The sequence below is a fragment of the Rhopalosiphum padi genome, chromosome 2 (assembly GCF_020882245.1).
Source record: "Rhopalosiphum padi isolate XX-2018 chromosome 2, ASM2088224v1, whole genome shotgun sequence".
NCBI lineage: Eukaryota > Metazoa > Arthropoda > Insecta > Hemiptera > Aphididae > Rhopalosiphum > Rhopalosiphum padi.
The window spans coordinates 13,093,527-13,117,314 of NC_083598.1; the positions used below are offsets into that span (position 1 = coordinate 13,093,527).

The following is a 23,788-nucleotide window of genomic DNA, read 5'->3' on the forward strand; positions in this document are numbered from 1 at the left end:
TTCGTTTTTCGTTTCATCGACTTCTATTTATTATATAAATATTAAAAATACTTCCCAGAATAGTCTTATTAATTTTAATTATTTCATGACAATTCAAAATTGTTTATGAATATTTAAATGTGTCCGTTGCAGTTCGAAATTGTATCCATAGATACATTTATCCAGGTATGGCTTTTTTATCTAAGATGAACATTATATAACTTAAACAATATTTATCTAGGTGAGATAATATACATGCAGTTATTATATTGATAATTTTCTAATTGAACATTATCCTTTAAATGATAAACGTCGTCAATAACTAATGAGTTTAATAGCATTTGGAGATATTTTTCTACCTTAGGTTTTTGATCAAAATTAAATATTCTTTTGTTTTAACTTTTCCCCTTACTTAGGCCTCAAATTGTGTACATACCAACGGCTTATCTTTTACTAAAACAAAATTGTTTTCGTGACGTAGTGGTATTACCACATAAATAATATTCATCATATGTTTCTTGTAAAGATATTAATTTATATGTTTAAAATACAATTTAGAATATATAATCATTTTTATGTTGTTATTATTATTAATTATTATTATCTGTTTTCTACAAATTTTTACCATGCACAATCGGGAACCTGTTTTCGAGTTATAGCGTTAGACGTACTAAAATCATATTAGTCGACCGGTTTTGAACAAAGCGAATTGGAGGTGGGATTTGCAACTGCTGATGAGTATATGAATTTTAATTATTTATCAAATTACCTTATTTTATTAGTATCTCTTTTGGCGTTCTACTGATCACTTGTTCATTGTTCATAGTTCCTGCCTATCGTACAAGGTACAAATAAATTAAGTCAGACAAATACGCTGATTATTGTGGTAGTTGGTAGTTTATTCTATCAATAAACTAACGTCAATTTAATAGAAGCGATCAACAGATTAACAGGTAATACTGCACATTTTTTCATGTACATTATTTTTACGAGTTTTTTATTTCTATACATATTAATAAATTATATATATTTTTTTTCTATAATATTATTTAGAAATATAAATAATACATATTTTAACTATAGTTTACTTGTCTGCTTATCAAATACATTTTACCTTGAAATCATGACCTAGACCTTCAGTATAACATATCGATTCTCACTATTTTAATAAGTAATTTTCAGGATGTAATCTTAGAGTCGTAATTTAACTTTTTGGGGGATGTAGTTTAGTATAACTGGTCAATTATAACATTAACTAGCCAATTATAAAAATGAAACAATGTTCTCCCCTCAATTTAATAGTTATATTTTTTCCAAAAACAATTTTAACATCATTTTAATATTGCATAAAATATTAAAGTATACATTTGGTCCCATTATTCGTTAGGTTAATGATGTAATTTGTTTTCAAATTTTACTAGAAAATTATTTCTGCATTGAAGTATAATTAGTGTATTATAAATACTTACCTATGTAGATATTTTTTACATTGTATACCTGTCTAATTACATAAACTAAAAATGAAATGGATTAATTTTAAATTTTAATTAAATTTCAACAAAATTACAAATATTTTAGATAATATCTGCTAAGTGATCAACTTTATGGATAAATAACGAATATTTAGTATTAGTTATAATTATAATAGATCCCTTTTTCTAGTTTTTAAATGACGTGAATAATAAAGTTAAAATTGTAAGTACCTAAACAACTTGTAAAATACAATAGGTACCATACATTTGACTAAATAATATTAGGTAAACAATATTTTGAAAAATGTATGTTTAAATGAATCAAGATGTAAAGTTATTGACGAGCATAGCTAGTAACCATATACATATTAATTAATCATTATTTTCTCATAATTATTGATTGTTTTTTTACAACATGGTTGATAAGATATCTAGAAATAAATCTATAAAATCGAAAAATTATAACAATTAATTTCTTATGCATTATATTATATATTTTGGTATGTCAATTTTAATTTTTAAATACTTCACATCACGTATCCTTGTGTATTCTAATTGAAGTATTATGGATAAAAGTAACAAACAAATTGAAATTGTATTTTGTTGCCATATTAATATTATTATGTATCTATAAGTAACCAAGTGCATTATTAATACCATTTTAATATGCTTGAAATATGATTATCGGATAAATAAATAATAATAAATTAAAAAATTATTTTATATTTTATAATCACCATTTAGAGTATTTAGACAGTTGATCAATAAAACCTATCTATAAATTGTATTATATATATATATATAGTTATAATTAATTTACAATATATATCTATATGAATATATAAGACTATAAATCATCGATTGATTTTTATATAGAATTACTATTGACGATAGGTATAATAATCAATGGTACCTAATCAGTTTGACCTATTGTTAATGCTCTTAGGACACTATTTTTAGACGCATACCTATATATTTAATATTTATACTGTATAACTGTATGGGTGTATAAATGTTATTAAATTAATGAAAAACATTATAGGGATTCATCAGCTGACGAAGGCTAGGCCACGTATATTATATATTGTAAACATTGATTGCCTTCGATCAGAAATAATCAATGTCCATGAACATATTTATCACGTAATTATAGTCAGAACTGCAGCATAATCAAGAAGTAATCACCGAAGGTAATATATATTTTCGATTATTGAGTAGACTTTAGCATATTGTGTGTTATTAATTTATACAATTGTGTCTTACATTTTTGTGTTTAGGTACAAGATTTGGTTTTCTCAATTTAACATGGACAAATGTAAATTTATTATTTGTATAGTATTCGTGTTCAGTCAGGAGATTGGTAGAAGAGTGGAGGCACAATCCAATAATGGTGTGTTGTATTTCTTAATTATTTAATATTATTGTTTATTAATCAATGTATATAAAAAACAATGAGTGTGTGGTTCTAGTTTATACTCAAAAAATACTTGATAAATTTTAACACCAACTTCAGCGATTGTTGTTAGAGATACCTACCAGAAAAATGTAAAGAATAGTTTGCTCCAGATCTATAGGTGGTTCTGAACTGTTTTTTTAAATAATTTTATTGAATACATGCAATTTAAATAACTATACCTGCTAACAATAATAAAAATTGTTTTTTTTTTTTAATTGTTTATTTTTACGGATGGAGTTACGATTAAATTGTTTAGCTTATGCAGTTATTATAATTAAATCAAAAGGCGTTTAGTATTATAATATGCAATTCAATGAATTGCTTGCCCTTGTTGGATTTACTTTAAAACAAGCCAGTATTAATAGTGATTACACTAACTTGATTTTGAATTGAGTATGATACATTGGGCTATTAATGAATAAAGAAAGCTATAAGACTATTGTATTTTTAAAATTCAAATTATTATTTATAAATTAATAAGTGTTTTTTACATGTCAAACTGATAATATTTTTTAAATATTTGAAGAATTTTTGAGCTATGCGTATAATTTGTAAAATAATTAGTCTTATTGTTATATACGATTTAATTTCTTTGTTATATTTACTATTAAGTTAACAAATCTAGGGTTTTCATTAGATATCTAAATATTTTAAAATATTATTTAAATTTGTTAAATGTCATCAAAATTTATATTACAATTTACATTAGAAAAATAAATGATCATATAATAAACGCTTTTTTTGACGGTTTTAATGTATAACTCTATAGAAAACCTAAGGAGTTATTATTTTCCATGTTAATACTATAGACATTTCATCGTATTCATTTAAAAAATAGAATCATTCATAGAAATAACGGAGGGGGCAGTATAATAGGTGTCGACCATACCTTATGATTGAGTAGCTTACTGTAATTATGTGTTATATTTATTTATTGATAAATCATTACATATGAAAAATAATTTTGAGCGAATAAGGTCTATAAGCTTATATTATTGTGCATATTTTATTATTTTTTGTTAAATTATTTTAATTAGAAAAAATATTATTTATTAAAACTGGACATATTTTTCAGTCATGAGTATATTATTAATATTAATAAAAAGCGATGTAAACGTACTATGCTTATTCATATACTTAAATTAAATGTGGTTTATCAATATCGAGTTAATAATTTTATACGATTAATATTATTTAAAGTTTTTTACTGATGAAAAAGTATACGTTAATTTTCAAACAATTACTATTTTGCAATAATTTTTATTTTCAGTTAATCATCCTAAATTAAATTATAATAGGTATTGCAACCTCGTTGAATTTAAGCAATTTGACCATTACTTATTTGTTATAATAAAAATAATGTATTACCTTATTGCTTTTTAGAATGTTTCACGCCAAATGATCTCAACGGCTCTTGTATTAACATAAAATCATGTGCACCACTACGAACACTATTAGAAACTCAGAGAACAAATTCTACTGTTGTCACTTTTCTTAGAAACTCTATGTGTGGATATGAGGGTAAAGATCCTAAGGTATGTTGTCCATTGGAAAATGAACCTATTTCCAATAACCCTGATACTACTCAAAGGATAACTACTCCAAAACCTAATACATCCGGATCAACAGTTTACGAAACAGTTACGTCGATCAAATTGCCTTCTCAAAAGATTTGTGGTCGAACTAATGCTAGCCACATTCGAATAGTCGGAGGAAATCCAGCTGAATTAGGTAAATTAAATCATATTTAATTTTTGAAAAATTTTACAAAATATATAGTAGTTCTTATTAAGTTTATATAAATTACTCGTTGAATTACATATATTGATTTTTCAACGCATATTTAGGCGCATGGCCCTGGATGACAGCCCTTGGATATCGAGATCTCAGCAGGCCAAGTAACGATTATCAGTGGTTGTGTGGAGGTACTTTGATATCAGAACGATACGTAATAACAGCTGCCCACTGCACCGTCGGTATTGGTAATCGAAAATTGTAAGTGTTTTTAATATTGCATTCATTAAGTTTATAAATTAGATTAAAATTCTTTCATTTTATTTGCACAATTTGACATAATGAGTATCATATTATGTTCTTAATGTTTTTATGACGGCGTATAATATGTGTAAATGTTGTTAAAAAAATATGTTATATAGACACTTGGTGAACTTGCAATCACCCATATTAAAATATATTTATTATTGCTGTTCATGGCAAAATACATACGTTGACAAGTATTTACTAATATAAATATTATCAAAATGTATACGTATGATCCTTGATTATATTATTTGTATATTACTTACAAAGCAAACACCGACTATACTTCGTGATAAACTGTTTCATCAGCTACCCTATTTCCACTTTGTGTTCAGAATTCCCGATTGAAAAATGGGGTGAATGTAATTTCCTATACGGTAAAAAAAAAGATACATAATATGTAAGTTCATAAACGGTAACAAAAAGATATATATGTGATATGTAAGTTTTACACAATAAAAAAAGTACGTATGTAAGTTCCTACACGGCATATGAAGTTTAAAGCATTTCTTTTACAAGAATTACTAATTTGTTGTAATTTTAAAGTTTCATAACTTGCATGACTATGGGACATTTGTCCTAGGCCCTGCGCCATATTTTATGAGAATTACATATTACATAGTTATTTATACTGAAAAAAATATTTTAGTTACCTACATAAGTAAGACAAATATTTTAAAAGAACAATATTATAACATATTACGACATCAGGAATAAAACTAAACCATTCACAGCTATGAGCAACGGCGATCTTATTAACATTATTATAAATTATTAGTTTTTAATTGAATAGCCAAACACTTAATACCTCTACCACGTATATACGAATCAGCGTCGTCTATCAACGATCGTTATTGAAAGATTTCCGATTATAGTCGACATTTATGATAGGGGTATGCCAAGAGGGAACCGATACGAACTTTCGAATAACATATTTTTCCGGATTAAACCTAATATACCTACTGATAGCGTTGTGGTCAAAAATAATACTAATCAATGGAATATCAAAAATAATGTACAAAGCCTACTATAATAGTCTTATCCCTGCTGCTGGCTAATCGCATGTTGCGAGTTATTCGGTTTTGTTTTTATTCTTTGTAGATGGCATTTGTATACGATACTATACTTACTATATTATACATGCTAGGTACCAATTTCTTACTTTTATTAGACGTTGATTGAAGAATATAAACTGCTGATGTCGCCTGATGGTAAATATTTTTATTATGATTAAACGATAAAATTGTTTCTTTACATTTTATATTATTATTTAAGATCCTTGCAGGCCCAACAATGCGATGACCACGCACATCGTCCCTACGTCACAATGTTTATTTTAATTAGAGTTATTGAATTAAATTAATTGTTTTTATTTTTTGTGTAACCTTATTAAAGACCATCTTTACGTCTGTATCTTGATGAAAAATAAAAACATTTTAATTTTCGTTCAAACCTACCTATTGGAAAAAGAGCCCCGCAAAAGCTAGGGCTGGCCCTATACTTTTCCACTACACTTATTTATAACACACAGTCATGTGTTTTCATTAATTTTTTTAGATATAATATTATGATGTTTAAAAAATTGAAAATCATTTAAAACTAGTAGGTATTTAGCTTTTTCACTAAACATAAAGGATACGTGATTTTTGCTCATCGTCACTTCGTAAAAAATATGTACACTAATAATGTTTCGAATAATACTAACATAACTGTTATTATCCAATGTGGTAATGTAAAATATAAATTGTTCGGTGTTGTTTTCTGTAATATTTTTATCAGTAATGAAAAGTCATAAATATTTTGTAGAAAAATCAAATTTATATGTCATGTTATATCGATTAGCTAGATATCGTTATAATAAATAACGTATAGACACCACGCATAGTGATCGAAGCCAGTGCAATTATATTATTACATCATTTACACCTGCTCTGCACTATTATATTCTTCTATGTTATATATTTTCGTTTAATCAGTTTGATAATTTTTTATATACGAGTACATATCTTTTTCCGTCGTGTAAGAAGTAACATACGTACTTTTTTTACCTACAAATCTTATTTTTATATTCGTGTAGGGATTTATACATCACATACATAATTATATATATATATATATAAATATTTATATAGGGTTAACGTATGTCATTTTTTACCTGCTACTCTGGTGTAGGGACTTACGATTCCTCGAAAAATATTTGTAGATTTGGGTAATATGTATGTATTTTTTACGTCATTGCTATATAAAAATACGAAAAAAATTTTAGGCACGTATCTACAAACGTATTGTTAAAAAATATGTACTGGATATTTATTTTAACTGTAAACGTTCATTATTTTATATGCTATTTTGATATTATTACTTTTTCTATTTTTAAATTGATTTTTTTGTAATTTAAAAAAAACAGTTAAAAATAAAGAATGACAGCTAAAATTTCCAATTATGAGCTGAGCGATAAGATTCATTTTAAAATTACGTGTGTATTTATTTTTAAATTAATTATCATCTTGGGGGCAGTGTAGGAAAAAATTCGTTGAGTTATAACTCTGAGTGTGGTTTCTGGAAAAAAATTTGATTTTGTTATTATTTTGGTGGATCAAAAGTAAAATAAAATATACTTAGTACAATAGTAAAATAATAACTTGATTATAAAACACGGTTACGAAAAATAAATATATTAATTTTAAATACATTTTAAGCAATGAGTTGATTCTATAACTATACCATATACCTAATATAAATTATGTCATTGATTTAATTGCCGGCTATTGTCAAAGGTGATTCAAACAATATATCAAACATTTTTTATGCTAAATTAATTTTTAAAAATCATTAATATAAAATATCGTAGCTTCAAACTATTTATTTTTTCAGAGCTGTTGCACATTTAGGTGATTTGAACTTAGATCCTAAGACGAATGACGGAGCTCAACCAATAGATATTCCAATTTCACGTGTCATAACACATGAAAAATATAACGCACAAGAATACACCAATGACATTGCATTATTAAAATTAGAAAATAATGTTAGATTCGATCGTAAGTATTAATTATTAAGCAGTACTTAAAACAATATATTTTTTAAATACTGTATTATTATATAACCCGATCAACGTTGACTCTTCTGTCGGCCGTTCTCCTTTGCATCTTGAAATTTAATATTTGTAATTTAAAATACTTAAAAAATAAGTTATGTGGAACATTAAACGCTCTAAACTTTTTTAATTAATGTATATTATGTGTGTTTATTTAATACGTACCGTTATATGTAAAAAGACATAGATAATTATTTAGGTATAAAAAAGTATTTTGTAAATATTAGCATCTCTATTTTCAAATACATAGATTCTCTTGTCTTTATTACCTATGTATAAGTATCTATATTAAATACAATTAATTTAATATTTGAAATTGATTTATAGTATACACTTTTTTCTTTTAGAATATATTCAACCTATCTGTTTACCCATCTTGTCGCATCATAGAGCCAACAAGTTAGTTAAATCTGTACCGTTTGTTGCTGGATGGGGTGCCACGTCATTTCGTAAGTAAACAAATATAGAGTACATTTACAGTACATTATAAATAGGTATATTACATATATTTTGTTTTATTAATATTATATGTATTCTGTAGGGGGGCCTAGTACTACAACTCTAATGGAAATTCAGATACCTGTGTTAGATAATGCAGAGTGTAAACGAGCATTTGCTAATAAAAAAGCCGTTATTGATGACAGAATAATATGCGCTGGATCTTTAGCAGGCGGAAAAGACGCTTGCCAGGTGCTGATTAAAATTATTATATTTTATTATACTATGTATTTGTAATATATTTATAATTGTCATGGTTATTTTAGGGAGATTCCGGAGGTCCCTTGATGTGGCCAAGCGGTAATCAATATTATTTAGTGGGTGTTGTGTCTTTTGGATTTAAGTGTGCTGAACCGGGTTATCCGGGTGTATATACTAGAGTGTCATCATTTGTTGAATGGATCGCAGATAACATGAATTACAGTTAAATTGAATATTTGTACTGTTTAATATGAATTTTACCTTAGAACGAAACGAAAAATAGACAACTCCATGTAATCGGTTTATTTATAATTAATCAGATAACTACTTAATATTAACCTTAATTGTTTTAAAAATGATATTATTTGTATTAAAATTATAATTGCTTTTTTTATAATATTATATCAGACACAAGTGTTTCACGTTAAAAAAAAAAAAATACTTAATACCTACTTTTATTATTTAATATTATAAATTATGATTTGTGATTTGTGATTTATTGATCCTAGTATTTTGCTGTAAAATAATTTGTTCTTTAATTGAATTGTTATACATACTTCATAGCATGTTGATAACATTCAACTACCTACTTATTGGTGACGGAGATTATGTTAAGTGGAAAAATAGCTAATGCAAAAGGAATAAAATGATAGTTTCTATAAAAATTCATATTTTAATTTTATTTTTATATATCTGCCGAGAAAGAGACACTTAAAAGTTAAATAGGTACATGCGACTATATACAGAGTAATATTTGTATTGTGTGCTGTGAACTATAGTGATATAACATTTTTTAGTCAAATGAAAACCTACTGTTTCTGTAAATTATTATGTAGGTAATTTTTTTGATAAGTTTGGTGTTTATAAATCGAAATTTAAACGAGTTATTTTTGAGTTATTAAAATGTATTTACTAAGGATAATAATCCTTAAAAATGGTTTTATAAATCTATAAAATATGATATATAATATTAAATGTTGATGAATTAATATTAATTTTTTTAATTTTAAAATTATCATAGCTCTTTAGTTCGCAAAGTTAAATAACTCTAAATTTTGTATCGCAATAGAGAACACTCTTCATTATAAATGATAATTTAAGGATGAACATCTTTTTTATCCAGTTGTATATATTTATCTATAAGTATCTCTTTCTCAACACGTGATACATAATATTGTATTAATTAATAATTATTGCCTCTATATTTAATAGTTAATAACTTGTACAGTACGGTGTGAATATCACTCTGTATAATATGACCGGGCAAACGGCCAAAACTAATGGTGTTTATAATTATTTATACAACATATTTTATTGTTGGACAGTGGACAACGGAAATATCCCCACTTTTTTACTGCACAAATTATTGTTATTATACATATACGTTATACTATTATACAAATGTACACACACGACACGCATGTATCTGATTCTGCAGAGGCAATTTATTATTATTATTATTATAACTAGTATTCTTTGTCATTGCTATATTAAATAAATACGATTGAAGCACTGTTATATGAGTGAATAAAAAACGGCCAGTCGTTCGCCGGCTACCACGTGCGCCGTTTGTCCTATCGTTATTCTAACCTGTCCCAGCGCTAACTAAACAATAATAATATCATGTCTCTGTTATTAATGTCTTGGTATTTTGTATGTTTCGTTACAGTCATTCTGTTATTGATCGCTCTCCGTACGTGTAGGAAACCAAAAAACTATCCACCAGGTAAAGTCTAAATTTTCAGAATTATTTTTATTTCAACAATGACTTGCTTTAAAATTGGTTAATAAAGTTAGTATAGGTATGTAGATAAGTAACATATATCTTGAATCACAGCGTAGTATTCAAATAATTAATTTATTATTAGCTACTGGAGTTTGGTATGCAAGAATCCATATGGATATATTATAAAAAAGATCACTTGGTGCTTTCAAAACCATTTTACAAAGAAATAAACTAGCATTGTGAAATTAATGAATTATACTCGTAAGTTATAGTTAAAATGTTACGTTTATGTAAATTCTTTTAAAATAAGAATTATAATTTTTCTTTTTATATTTACTCGTTTATTTTCTACATTTTAAACACTGTTACGTATTGTATAATACTATAATATTATAATATGCTTTTATAAATATATGGTGTGAGACTGTCCCAAAATATGTGACGTGTATCTTGTAATTTCGTTATTACGTATTTTATTGTTGTACGTAATAAACACATTTTAGTATTTCACATAATATTATTTGTGTTACCTAATAAACAAATAACAATACACACACTATAATATAATATATTATAGTATGAAAAATTATTAGATACATTATTACAGTTATAGAGTTTTGAAGTTATAAATTTTCTGATTAATGATTACATAATAATTAGGATGGTTTTTACGATGATTAAAATATATTTACAAATACTAATTATAATTATAATACCATATAACCAATTATTAGAGTTAATTATTATTTAGTCTTATCGTCATTATTTATTTTGTACTCGTAATAAAATAATACATTACTATAATATCGTATACCTATTTTTATACATACTTATGACATTTTGGTATATATTGTATTATGTATTTACATAACTATATAAAGGTTGCAATATTGTACTCTATAATTACAATTTGGTAGTACTTATTGCGTGTACCTAGCTTACCTATTATATTTTCTAAATCTTATAGAATCCTATCAGAAAAATAAACAAAAGTATTACTACATATAATTGATTTATTTTATGGTTGTCACAGTGTTATTCATACACTAATTAAAATTTTAATGATATTTTTAATATGTGGTACGTCATTTTTTTTATATATATTATTTATTTTAAACATTATTTTAAACAAACGTATTTAAGAGTATTTAAGTATTTATTGAAAAATACAACATTCCTATTATTTTTACTTCCATTCAATTATAGTTGATAAATAGTTATCAGTTATAGTATAAAAATATTTAATTACAGAAACAGGTCAAAAATCTGAAAATGGTCGGTTTGAAATTTGAAGGTCATGTTGTGATAAAAATGTGTGAACAAAAATATGGAATTCAGTTTTCTTTATGATTTTTTAGCCAAAATGATAATTCACTATTTAATCGGGAACTAACATTTGAATAGTTTTGAATGTTTTGATAGAACTAGTTTATCTATGTATATACAAAGTGGTTAAAATTATGCTATAGCCATTTCATCATATAAATATTTATAATAAAGAAAAATTATTAATACGAAAGTTTTTTTTATATAGAAATATCTAAAATGATAAGTCATTTTTATACTTTTTTACAATATTTTAACGTGGGTTTTGTGGATCAACTCTAGAATTTTTAAATGGAAACCTATACTTTTTTGCAATCCTAATATGAATATTTTTTTTTGTAGAATTTTGATACATAAAAATAAAAATTCAAATAGGTAGTAAGTTTAAGAGACTATAAGCATTAAAAGTTTAGATGAGTGGAGTGGTTATTGAAATGCCCCGAAACATGTTGGTTAACATAACTCCGTTCATATAAATTTTAAATACTTAAAACTCATAAACTGTTCGTCTGAATTTCGATTTTTATATATCAAAATACTACGAAAAAAATTCCTCACATTATGATTGTAAAAAGTGTTTTATGTTTCCATAAAGTTGACCCTCAAAAGTATTGTAAAAAAATTATAAAAATAAATAAAATAACTGAATAAAAAAACTTTCATAACAACAATTTTTCTGTATCATGAATATTTTATACTTGTATGATAAAATGGCTGTAACAAGGGCCGCCCTAATAATCAGCCGCCCGGGGCAACAGCTCCCTGTTGCCCCCCCCTAAATACTGCCCTAGCTGTAACATATATTTTGAATCACCGTGAAGGTATATACATATAGTTGTTTAGTATATGATGTTCAAATGTGTATACCTTTTATTATTATGAATATATGGGGGTGGGCGTACAAAATTAAAAAAATAAGATTATCTATTATCTTTTAGTATCTATGTATTCAAAAAAGATTTAACTTTAGTTATATATATTTTTAACCATTTAGTTGGAAAATTATTACACCTACTTTTTACACAAAAATTAAATTCTGAATAAATATTTTTATTTTGAAATTATTTTTCCGATAAGTTATTTATACGATAAATTGATTACATTTTTTGGTAGGTATTCTACAAGTTTTTAAGGTTAACACTTTTATATATATATATAATATATATTAACACTACATAATATTGTAGTATAATGATTTTCAATTGGATTAGTTTTTTTTTTATAATTATTCCATTTATAACATAACTTTCTTTACATGCCCGTATTTAAGTACTGAAAGTCTGAAACTATACATTTTCATTTTATACTACAGACTACAATAGTATATTAATATTATTCAATTATCACTAAATTTAGAAAACACCATGAACCTTTTTTTACGGGATTTGAATTAAAAATGTTTAAATTCTTTGTACAATTTTAGGATGATTCTGTAGAGATGTAAACTCCAATTTTTTAGATGATAACTTTCGATTTCTATTGTAAATAATTTAGCAGATAATTTTTCTGAAAAATTTGAAGCATCATAATCATGATGATATCTTACAAGTTATTTTTGACTTACACTATTTCGTGTACAAAGGATACCAGTTTCATAATTATGGGTTTGGAAGATGTAGAAATAATGGGAGTTATAGTAATTTAGAAATTTTACTAATTAATATTAATCCATCATAATTTATAATTTGTAAAATTATCGAAGTATATAATAAGTACTAGATCCAATAAATCTAATTTCTTAAAAAAATCTATTTTCTATTTTTATAAAAGCATTTTCATTTTAATATTATAATATTAAATCATATTTTTTATTTTATTTATACTTATCCAAATAATATTAAACTTAAAACAAACATTTAAATAATTAAAAACCTACTCGTTTAGATTTTTATAAGGTTTATTAAAAATTTCAAAACAATTATCCACTAAATAATTTACATGAAAATCGAGGTACTCATTTGAAACAAAAACACAGATTTTTGTATTGCCACAGCCCACAGAATACTCCTTAGCTCTTAAGTAGTACAAAAACATTTAAGAATTTGAAAATATGGCCTTTGAGTATATTTAAATGTCCCAAAAAATTAGGATTTCAAATAATTTATTATTAAAGGAAAACATGGGGGTAATAATGCTGAATGGATTTCCTTGCATATAAGTATTAAGTATATAGGTTTAGTGATGTATATTAATGTTTGTTTTATTATTTTATTTTTATATATACTTAGGGCCAAAATGGATACCGTTTGTGGGAAATACGTATCAATTAGCTAAACTATCGTCTATCAAAAACGGCCAATATTTGGCTTTTGAGGAACTTCGAAAAAGATATAATTCTGATATTATTGGGTTGAAATTAGGACGTGAATACGTCGTTATTGTGTTTGGAAACGATCTATTGAGTGAAACATTTCATAGAGATGAATTTCAAGGTCGGCCTGATAATTTTTTTATGAGACTCCGGACAATGGGTAAACGTAGAGGTAAATACATAATTAGTTATCCTTATCACATTAAATGTCAAACTTATAAAATATTTTTTTACTTTCAAAATGCAATCTGAAAATAAAACAGTTAACATAATATTGTTAAAAATAATAATTGAAAGTTCTAGTAATAAATTACTAATAATTAATAAGGTTAGGTAATATATGCCAACAATTTTGATTTTCATCCTTATATTTACACTCATTATCAATATTTTGTACTATACAATTTATAGTATGGGAATACAATATAAAAATATTATTTTAAGTGTAATTTAAAACAAGTCAACGACCAAGATCTCGTGATCTTGTTGAAATTTGTCTTTTGAAATATTATCAATTATTATGTGTCAAACGAATAAATAAAAAACTGTATATTTTATTAGCATTTTACAATAATATTGTTATTATTAATATTGTTTAATAAGATTTTATACATTCAAATAAGAAATCAAAAATAAAGAATTTTTTTAAATTATTAAATATTTTAACGTTTATAGTAAGATATGAACCTAAAAACAAATGATTAAATGTGAAAAATAAAGCTTAAAATCTTGATGATTTAAAATACATTTTTAGTTGTTCATGATTATTTTGCATTTTACAAAAAAAAAAAGTAGGAATTATTATAGGAGCCCATTGATCCTAATTATTCATTATATTCGTGGTATGCATTAAACCAGGTATAACAATGACCGACGGAGATCTTTGGAAAGTACACAGATCGTTTGCGGTCAGACACTTGAAGTTACTTGGTTTAGGAAAAAGAAGGGTGGACGAATTGATTTATGATGAATATCAACACATGGTACAACGTCTAATTGATGCGACAGGAAGTGTGACGCCGACCTTATACTTGCAATCAGCTGTAATGAATGTTTTATGGGAGCTAACAGCGGGAACTAAGTTTGAAGACCCTAAGTTGTTAGCGTTAATGAGGAAACGAAGTTCAGCATTCGATATGGCTGGTGGGCTGCTTAACCAGATGCCGTGGTTACGGTATTTGGCACCTATCAGGACGGGTTACTCACTCATAACTGATATCAATCAGCAACTTTATTCCTTGATATCTGTAAGATCTCATTAAATTCGTTATCTTTTTTATAATTTCCTATATGATTTAAACCTAACAAATATTTATGATTCTGTATTTTGTTTTGTCTTTCCCTGCGTTTTGCATAATATTTTGACATTTATAAGTGTTTTATTTAAAAAAAAAAAAAAATACCTAACAGCACAATATTTTTTCTTGTATTGATTAATTAAGAGATAGGTGTTCAATAAACACAAATATCGTAATTTAGAGGTTTTTAATATTAGGTAAGTACCTAATATTATATTTGTGATTTTTCTATGTTAAGCACCTTACTCTCAGAATGAAATTTCCTAAAAATGACAACATCTATTTATTTATTTATTTGTGAATAAATTCTTTTATAAATGTTAACCTGTAAAATACATACAATATTGAACAATATATATATTTAATATAGAATAATATTGCGGATCACAAGCGAACAATAACTGACACTACCAGGGACTTTATAGACGCATATTTACATCAAATGAAAAAAGAAGATATACACAATACAATGTTTACTGGTTTGTAGTATAATATATTTAATTGTATGATTAATTATTAAGCATAAATTTAATTTGAAGTATTGTAATCTATAAATGTAATTACTCTAATATATTTAAATAATATAGTCTTTTTTCATAATTTGTGTTTTAATATCTATGGCATTTAAGTAAAATCTATTAAACCTTAATTATAATTGTATACATCCTCGGAATTTCATATAATAAATAACAATAACAATATAATATCATACATTTGATATTATTATTCATGTTCATTCTAATACATTTTAAAATAATTAATTATTTCAGAAGAACAATTGATAGCTGTTTGTTTGGACTTATTTATTGCTGGATCATCAACAAGTAGTAGTACATTAGATTTTGCTATATTAGCTATGGCTCGGTGGCCAGATGTCCAGACTAAAGTTCAATCTATTCTGGATGAGATCCAACCTCCGGGAACGTATATTACAGCCGAACAAATTCTTAAGTAAAATAAATTTAATGGGCATCTTTAAATTATTTATTAATTATATAATTGTTTTCGTATTAAATCTATTTTTAAATATAGAAATCGATATGTGGAAGCGGTGCTTTTAGAGACGAAAAGGCTGAATCATGTAACACCAATTATAGGTCCTAGACGTGTGTTGAGAAATACAAATCTTAATGGATATAGTATACCTAAGGTATAATGTGTCTGAAATGCTTATATTTAGTTATAATCAGTTTAGATTATGTTATAGTGGAGCATTTTTCAACTATAGTTTCCCTTTTATGAACATTTTATTTGCATGAATTTTACCTTGTCCATAAAATATTAAATGTGTTTGATGTTTTGAATTTTGATTTTAATATTTTGTAAATAAAATGTTTAGCGATTTAAAACAAATATTATAAAGTTTTAATTTTTATTCATAGAATACAACACTTTTGATGAGTTTATATTCAGTACACCACAATCCGTTGAGATGGGATGACCCTGAAGTATTTCGCCCAGAGAGGTTTATGGAAACAAACGGAAAACTCAATACAACTGAAGACATGTATTTTTTTGGATTTGGTAAATAGTTTAATTTATACGTCTGCATTATGATGTAATTAGGCTTAATAAATAATAATAATGCCATTGTTTATTTGTTGTAGGAAAAAGACGATGTCCTGGTGAAGCGTTAGCACAGCGGTTTGTTAGTTTAGTATTTGCCAACTTAATACATGACTTTATTATCGAAATCGATAGGTTACCCGATGGAGTAAATTGTGGTATACTTATGACACCAAAGCCTTACAAAATAAAAATGTCTAAAAGAAAATGAACATCTTTAGTGTATTTTGTTTTAAAATTATTTCCTAATTCCCATGGCAATAGCCAATATTGGTAATACCGATTTCTATAATTATGGTAAGACAAAAGTCAACGCAGATTTTTAAATTATTACTTAATAATAATTGCTACGTATAATCTTTATTAAAGAAAAAGTTGAAGTTTTAAATTCCGCGTATTTAAATTTTTTTTTTAATGTGAATATTTTAGACAGATAAATTATTTTCTACAATTTCTATGAAAACATATAGTTTATGCATCGTTGAAATGATGTTTTATATTCTGAGCGGAGTGATAAATGTATTTGTTTTAGAATGATATATATTTTTTTTGTATGTTCTCATCACCTCTAATATTAAAAATGTTTCGATTTTTAAAGGTGGTTTCTGTTAGAAAATTGGATCTTGTTGAATATTTAATGTATCAAAAGCGAAAATAAATTCTGATATTTTTTAAGATTATTAAAAAAATTAAATAAATTTGAAAAATTGTATGCAAGCACAATCATTGAAATAATAAATTTTATTTTTTTCGTTGCGTAAATCAAAGATTAATATTTTAATAACATTAGACTTGAAATATTTTCCAAATATTTATATTAGAATTTGCTATATATGATATAATTTTGAAAATATTTTGACTATTTTGAGATTTTTATAGATATTTGAAATTTTCACATTTTTTTGATTTATTCCGATGAAAAAGTATTATAAACAAATAGTAACAATTGTTTTTTAAAATCCCTAGTAATAATAAAAATATGCGATATACTCGTATTTTATAGTTCATTAAAATTAAAATTCATAAATTTTTATTTTTAATACTAAGTATTGAAAATATAATACATAATTATTAAATCTAGTTTTTGTATTCAATAATGGAATTCAGAACAATTTAATTGTTAAGTTATTATTATGAGTGATTGAAGTTAACATTTTTACTATTTAAAAAATATTCATTATAGAAATTTTCAACATTCAATCATTATTTTAATTATCAATATTTATTCATACTTATTTTATAAAATACAATTTTTAAATTGTTTTAGTTTTAATAAAAATATGTAGGGTTTTTAAAAAAAAATCTTGAAAATTAAATACAATATCACACATCAGTTATTCTTGTATTAATTTAGAAAATTTAAAAATACAAAAATATTAACCAAAGTAAATATAATAAATTAAATACCTACTATAAAATTATATCAATAAATTTAAATACTCAAATCATTACCTATACATTAAATATCATATTCTATCACAATAGAATACCCTGTAGTTATAATGGGACACATATTCCACACAAATGTTTTGAGTAATGCCGCAGTCTATGGCTTGATTAACATGATAACTTCATCTATAAAAACTCTTACGACATAAAAAAACTGGCTTAGTCGCTCACTTAGTTTTCATTCAATTATTGTAAACTTTCAAAATTCATGTTTTTTCTAGAGTTAAATTAATTCTGTGTGTATCATAATTGAATGTTAAAATATTATTTCAATATATTATCTTATATTTTATTAACTCTTAAAAAATGAACTAATTCGACATGCAATAAGATAATTCCGAAGTGCAAGCTCTACAAAAAGTAAGGCGACATCTGACTCAACACCTGTCACGCTATGTTCTATGAAAATATATGAAAAAAGAAAAATCTCTAGTATTCATACCCCTACTAAAATATCACATTATATTCAATATTATTTAAGTAATGAGTTAAGGATATCAAATAAAATATAATATATTAAAATGTTTTTATACAAATATAATAATAACCTCAAATTATAATTATTACCTAATGCCTAATTCTTAAATTAACCGACCATTCACCATTATCATATCCATTACCTCATCTTTATCTCATCATATTATAAAAATCTTAGTACCTCAAAAATACATTTGTCTAACCTACAGTAGATGAGTATAATGTATATCATATACAAGTCACAAAATATATTATCCTTTTTTATTATTATTATTTATTTTAGCGTTCTACTGATCACTCGTTCATTGTTCATTGGTACTTATCGTATAAGGTGCAAATAAATTAAGCCAGATAAACTACACTGATTATTGTGGTTCGTAGCATTATATTATCACGATAAACACAAATTTCAGAATAATATAAGTAATAGGAAAATCAAAAAGTAACAATTTTACTTCTTTATTATATAAATTATTTATTTATACGTGATATAGTTTTTATTTTTCTATAATATTATTTAGATATATAAATCAAACTTATTTTTAATTATAGTTTACTTGCCTGCTTATCAAGTACATTTTACCTTGAGATTGTGACCTAGACCTTAAGTATAATTATCAATTCTCACTATTTTAATAAGTAATTTGCAGGATGTTATCTAGAGACATAATTTAACTATATTTAACCATTTAACATAAATATTATACCTGGTCAATTTTAACATTAACTGGCCAATTTTATTATAAAAATAAAACAATGTTATCCCCTCCATTTCATAGTTATATTTTTTTCAAAAACAATTTTAAGATCATTTTAATATTACATAAAATATTAAAGTATAAATTTGGTCCCATTATTCGTTAGGTTAATGATGTAATACTATTTTGTTTTAAAATTGTATTGGAAAATTATTTCTTCGTTGAAGTATAAATAATATATAAGTTGGTACTTATGTAGGTATTTTTTATGTGTAGCTGTCTAATTACATAAACTAAAAATGAAATTAATTAATTTTAATTCAACTTTGACAAATTAATAGACATTTAATCTTATCTATAACAGCTGTTAAGTGATGAACTTTTGGATAAAAAAAAAATGAATATTTAGTATTCATTAGTTATAATTGATACCTTTTTATAATTTTTAAATGACGTGAATAATAAAATTAAAATTATAAATACCTTAATAACTTATAAAATACAATACCATACCCATGGTAGATAGGCAATATTTTGAAAAAAATATACGTTTAAATAAACCAAGATGGAACGCAAAATAATTGACAAATATAGCTATAGTAGTAAACTTGTACATATTAATTAATCATTATTTTTTCATATTAATTGATTGTTTTTTACTATATGGTTTAAAAGTAAGGTTCAGAACTTCTTGCATCTGTATGTTTTTTTTTTAAAGGTCGTAGATTATTCTAGTTGGGTTATAAATTTGTTATATGCAATGGCAAAACTAAATACTAAGTTTAAATTAGCATATTTTTTCATATTTTAGGAAAAGGGCATATTTGAGCAATTTTTAGCACATTTGTGCATATTTTACATTTTTTAAATACACATTTACGTAAAATCATATTTGGAAAACATTCAAAAACTTTTTTTTTAATAAATTAAGGTCGTAGTCTATTATACCTGACTCGTACGTCTGTTTACGATAGTTTCTTTGTCGTTTAAGAATTAACCTTTTTATTGACAATATTGACAATTGTATTGTTGTGGTAAAACCTAATGACATCTAGATTCTAAATAATTGTACGACGAAATTAAAAGCAGCACATGTTCGTTCGTTAATCACGGTTAACTGATTACATATCAATCATGTCACTCATTTACGTTATTTCTTATTTTCAGTATTGGTTATTAGGGTATGTGTATGGTGACCAGAGGTACTATTTTTCGTATGACAGTACTCTTTTTTGATACATGTCCCAGTGTCCTTAAAAATAGTGTTTAGTACAAAAGATTGTACTTTTTTTTTTTTTAAATATTATGGGCTAATACATGTTTATGATTTTTATAATTTGGTATAAATTTATATTTTATGGTTCGAGCTAATGTAATCTAATATGGTTGGTAGCATAGTTAATTTAATTTGTTATCTGTTAATATGTTTCCTAAATATTGACAAAGTTTTGTACCTATTATTTATTCAAATTTTACACATGGTATTTTTACCGAAAAAATGTACTTTTTTTAAAATGTTTATATCTGGTCACCATAGGTATGTGCCAGTTAATACTACGATCAATTTGTTTTTCTTTCACGATTTTTATTATGTACCTACTTAATTTTTATAATTTTAACATGCGTTTTCAAAATCAAAATAAAAAAATAGCTGCATATTTTTAAGCATATTTCGATAATTTTAAGTACAAGTCCCGAACTCTATTAATAAGATATCTAGAAATAAATCTATTAAATAGAAAAATTATTTCTTATGCATTATATTATATTTTGTAGAATATTTTAATTTTTAAATATGTCACACAATGTATCCGTGTGTATTCTTAAAATATTATGGATAAAGGTAACAAAACAATTGAAATTGTATTGTTGCGATATAATAGTATTATGTTTCTATGTAACCAAGTGTATTATTAATATAATTTTAATATGTTTGAAATATTATTGTTGGATAAATAAATAATAATATATTTAAAAATTATTATTTTAGAGTGGATTAAAAATTATTTATTTTATAATCACCATGCAAAATTAGCATAGCCTTTTAGCACTAAATAATCGGTTCCCTTTTATATGCGAATAAAAGCTGTTTTCTACCAAAATGTAATTTTTCAATGAGACGTTTTCGCTAAATATTGTTTAAGAACTATGCATCTAAAGTAATAATTTCTAGTAATAACAATATAAATCGTTATATGTAGTAATATTAATAAAATAATATTAGTTTTAAAATCTCATAATAATATCCATGTAATTTAAATATTTTATAAATTTATAGAAAAAATATATTTAATATAAGTAATTATTATTACAAATCGTAGTATTAAAAATAATTATAAGTCGTTACAGTAATCTAAGTCAATAATAAAACAATTATTTCATTAGACTTTTTTTTTTATTGTATCGGTAATAAGTACTATCAATATAATAAATACATTATTTTTGTAAAAAATACATTAACCTAGCATTAAACTAAAAGTAAAATAAATTACTTTAATAGCTATATGAAAAATTATAATATCATGAAATATATTATTTGGTATAGACTGACAGACTGTTTCCGCTCAGAATTGTTTTTCATTTATAATGATACTATAGTGTATCGTTATTCGTTGTATTTATATTTAACACACCCATAACAGTGATCCACTCGAATCCTAATTTACAGCAGACGAGTACCTACTTGCCTACCCCTTCTATTATATGTATTTGTCTGTATTGTGTCTTAATATTTTTATAAACGTATTATACGTTTATAGTTGTATCCACTATGTATACACTATGTATACACTATATCCCACAATAATCCACTTATCCAAAAACCTATTAGATGTTACTAATACATTTAAAAAGTATACATTTATGGTAACCGACTACTGAATCTATAACTGATTTAAACTTGTACTACAATATTATCTCGTCTGTCGGGCTTTAAGAAAATAAGTGTAAAAACTTAACTATTACCTATAGAGTAATATTATATTACGATGATAATTATTTGCCGAGATTTTTATCGTTAGTCGTCACGGTCTTCTTCGTAAAAAAAATAAAGTGTATTTTTAAAAACTCTAAAAACGGTACAATTTAATATTGTAACCACATACAATACGATGATACACGGTAACTACTCTGCAATATTTACGCATTGTATAATATATATAATATATACCAACATAATACTAACACACAACACATATGTCCCCATCATGTTGACGTGAGTGTGTGTGTAATTGTAAAGCACAATATTATACGAGTTTACATTATTATATGCCGAATATAGATAGGTACAATAATAATAATAATAATAATAATAATATATACAAAAACGTCACGCAGTAGTTTCGTAATTCTATTGAATCAACGCGTGTACACGGAACACACAAAACACATACCGTGTCGGCGACGTTAACATAATAAAGGTCTTCGTGGGGAAAATGAAAACACTCGAAATAACAATAATAAAGCCACACCACCACCTTGTGTATATATATTATATTATATTATATTATTGAATGTTATAATATACGTGAATAATATAAATAATGGAATATATATGCGTGAAAATTGTTGATGATTATGAGGGGGTGGGTGGTCAGAGCTGTTGGCGGAGTAGCCGTAATAAAAATAATAATAATAACAACAACAACAACAGCAACAGCGCACGCGCGCTCCTTTTTCGATCATAATATAATAATATAAAACGTAGGGATTTTCTGCGTATTCGGTCGGACAAGAGGTGTTTGGAAATAAATACGCACGCCACTCGTCCACTGCATTAAATTCGAGTATCAATACGACGATATTATAATTGTCGGTATACGCGAACATGAAGGGGTTCGGTATATTGCTTATAATTATAACACGCGAGGGTATAGCGCGTAGACACCGCCGAACACTGCGAATATAAAGTAATGTGTGTGCGATATTGAGAATAGGAGAGGGAGAGAGAAAGGAGTACGAGTGAGGAAAATAGTGTGAACAGGACGATTTATGATTTAAGCTCGATACTTATTATAACACTATAAACATATTATAATATGTGTGACCCTACTCCCACGCCACTGCGTTACTGCGTTCTACATACTATGGCGCGAGTATATAGGCGTGTGACTGCGTGGGCGGGGGGATTCGGTTCGACATTTTCCAATACACGTGACTGTACACCTATTATACACATATTATATACTTATATAC

General features: G+C 25.3%; 2 protein-coding genes across 2 annotated transcripts; both read left to right on the forward strand.

Moving 5' to 3' along the window:
* The first annotated feature begins 755 nt into the window (after positions 1-755).
* On the forward strand, positions 756-9,231 carry LOC132920306 (venom protease-like). Its single transcript, XM_060982581.1, has 9 exons — positions 756-932; positions 2,494-2,641; positions 2,729-2,841; positions 4,291-4,638; positions 4,755-4,902; positions 7,822-7,988; positions 8,392-8,493; positions 8,586-8,734; positions 8,809-9,231. Exons 3-9 carry the CDS (start codon positions 2,757-2,759, stop codon positions 8,968-8,970), a joined length of 1,161 nt encoding a protein of 386 aa, XP_060838564.1. The 5' UTR covers positions 756-932; positions 2,494-2,641; positions 2,729-2,756; the 3' UTR covers positions 8,971-9,231.
* A 148-nt stretch (positions 9,232-9,379) lies between these two features.
* On the forward strand, positions 9,380-17,182 carry LOC132920305 (probable cytochrome P450 305a1). Its single transcript, XM_060982580.1, has 8 exons — positions 9,380-10,469; positions 14,024-14,278; positions 14,965-15,353; positions 15,775-15,883; positions 16,175-16,355; positions 16,437-16,554; positions 16,787-16,928; positions 17,012-17,182. The coding sequence occupies exons 1-8, from the start codon at positions 10,367-10,369 to the stop codon at positions 17,179-17,181; spliced, it is 1,467 nt and encodes a 488-aa protein (XP_060838563.1). The 5' UTR covers positions 9,380-10,366; the 3' UTR covers position 17,182.
* The last annotated feature ends 6,606 nt before the right edge of the window (positions 17,183-23,788 follow it).

Bases quoted from the DNA above. Each gene is read 5' to 3' on its own strand.
- LOC132920306 (XM_060982581.1), top strand. From the start codon at position 2,757: ATGGACAAATGTAAATTTATTATTTGTATAGTATTCGTGTTCAGTCAG. The intron at 2,842-4,290 runs GTGTGTTGTATT...ATTGCTTTTTAG, and splicing joins GGAGGCACAATCCAATAATG to AATGTTTCACGCCAAATGAT. The intron at 8,735-8,808 runs GTGCTGATTAAA...TGGTTATTTTAG, and splicing joins GCGGAAAAGACGCTTGCCAG to GGAGATTCCGGAGGTCCCTT.
- LOC132920305 (XM_060982580.1), top strand. From the start codon at position 10,367: ATGTCTCTGTTATTAATGTCTTGGTATTTTGTATGTTTCGTTACAGTC. The intron at 15,354-15,774 runs GTAAGATCTCAT...TATTTAATATAG, and splicing joins AACTTTATTCCTTGATATCT to AATAATATTGCGGATCACAA. The intron at 16,929-17,011 runs GTAAATAGTTTA...TATTTGTTGTAG, and splicing joins CATGTATTTTTTTGGATTTG to GAAAAAGACGATGTCCTGGT.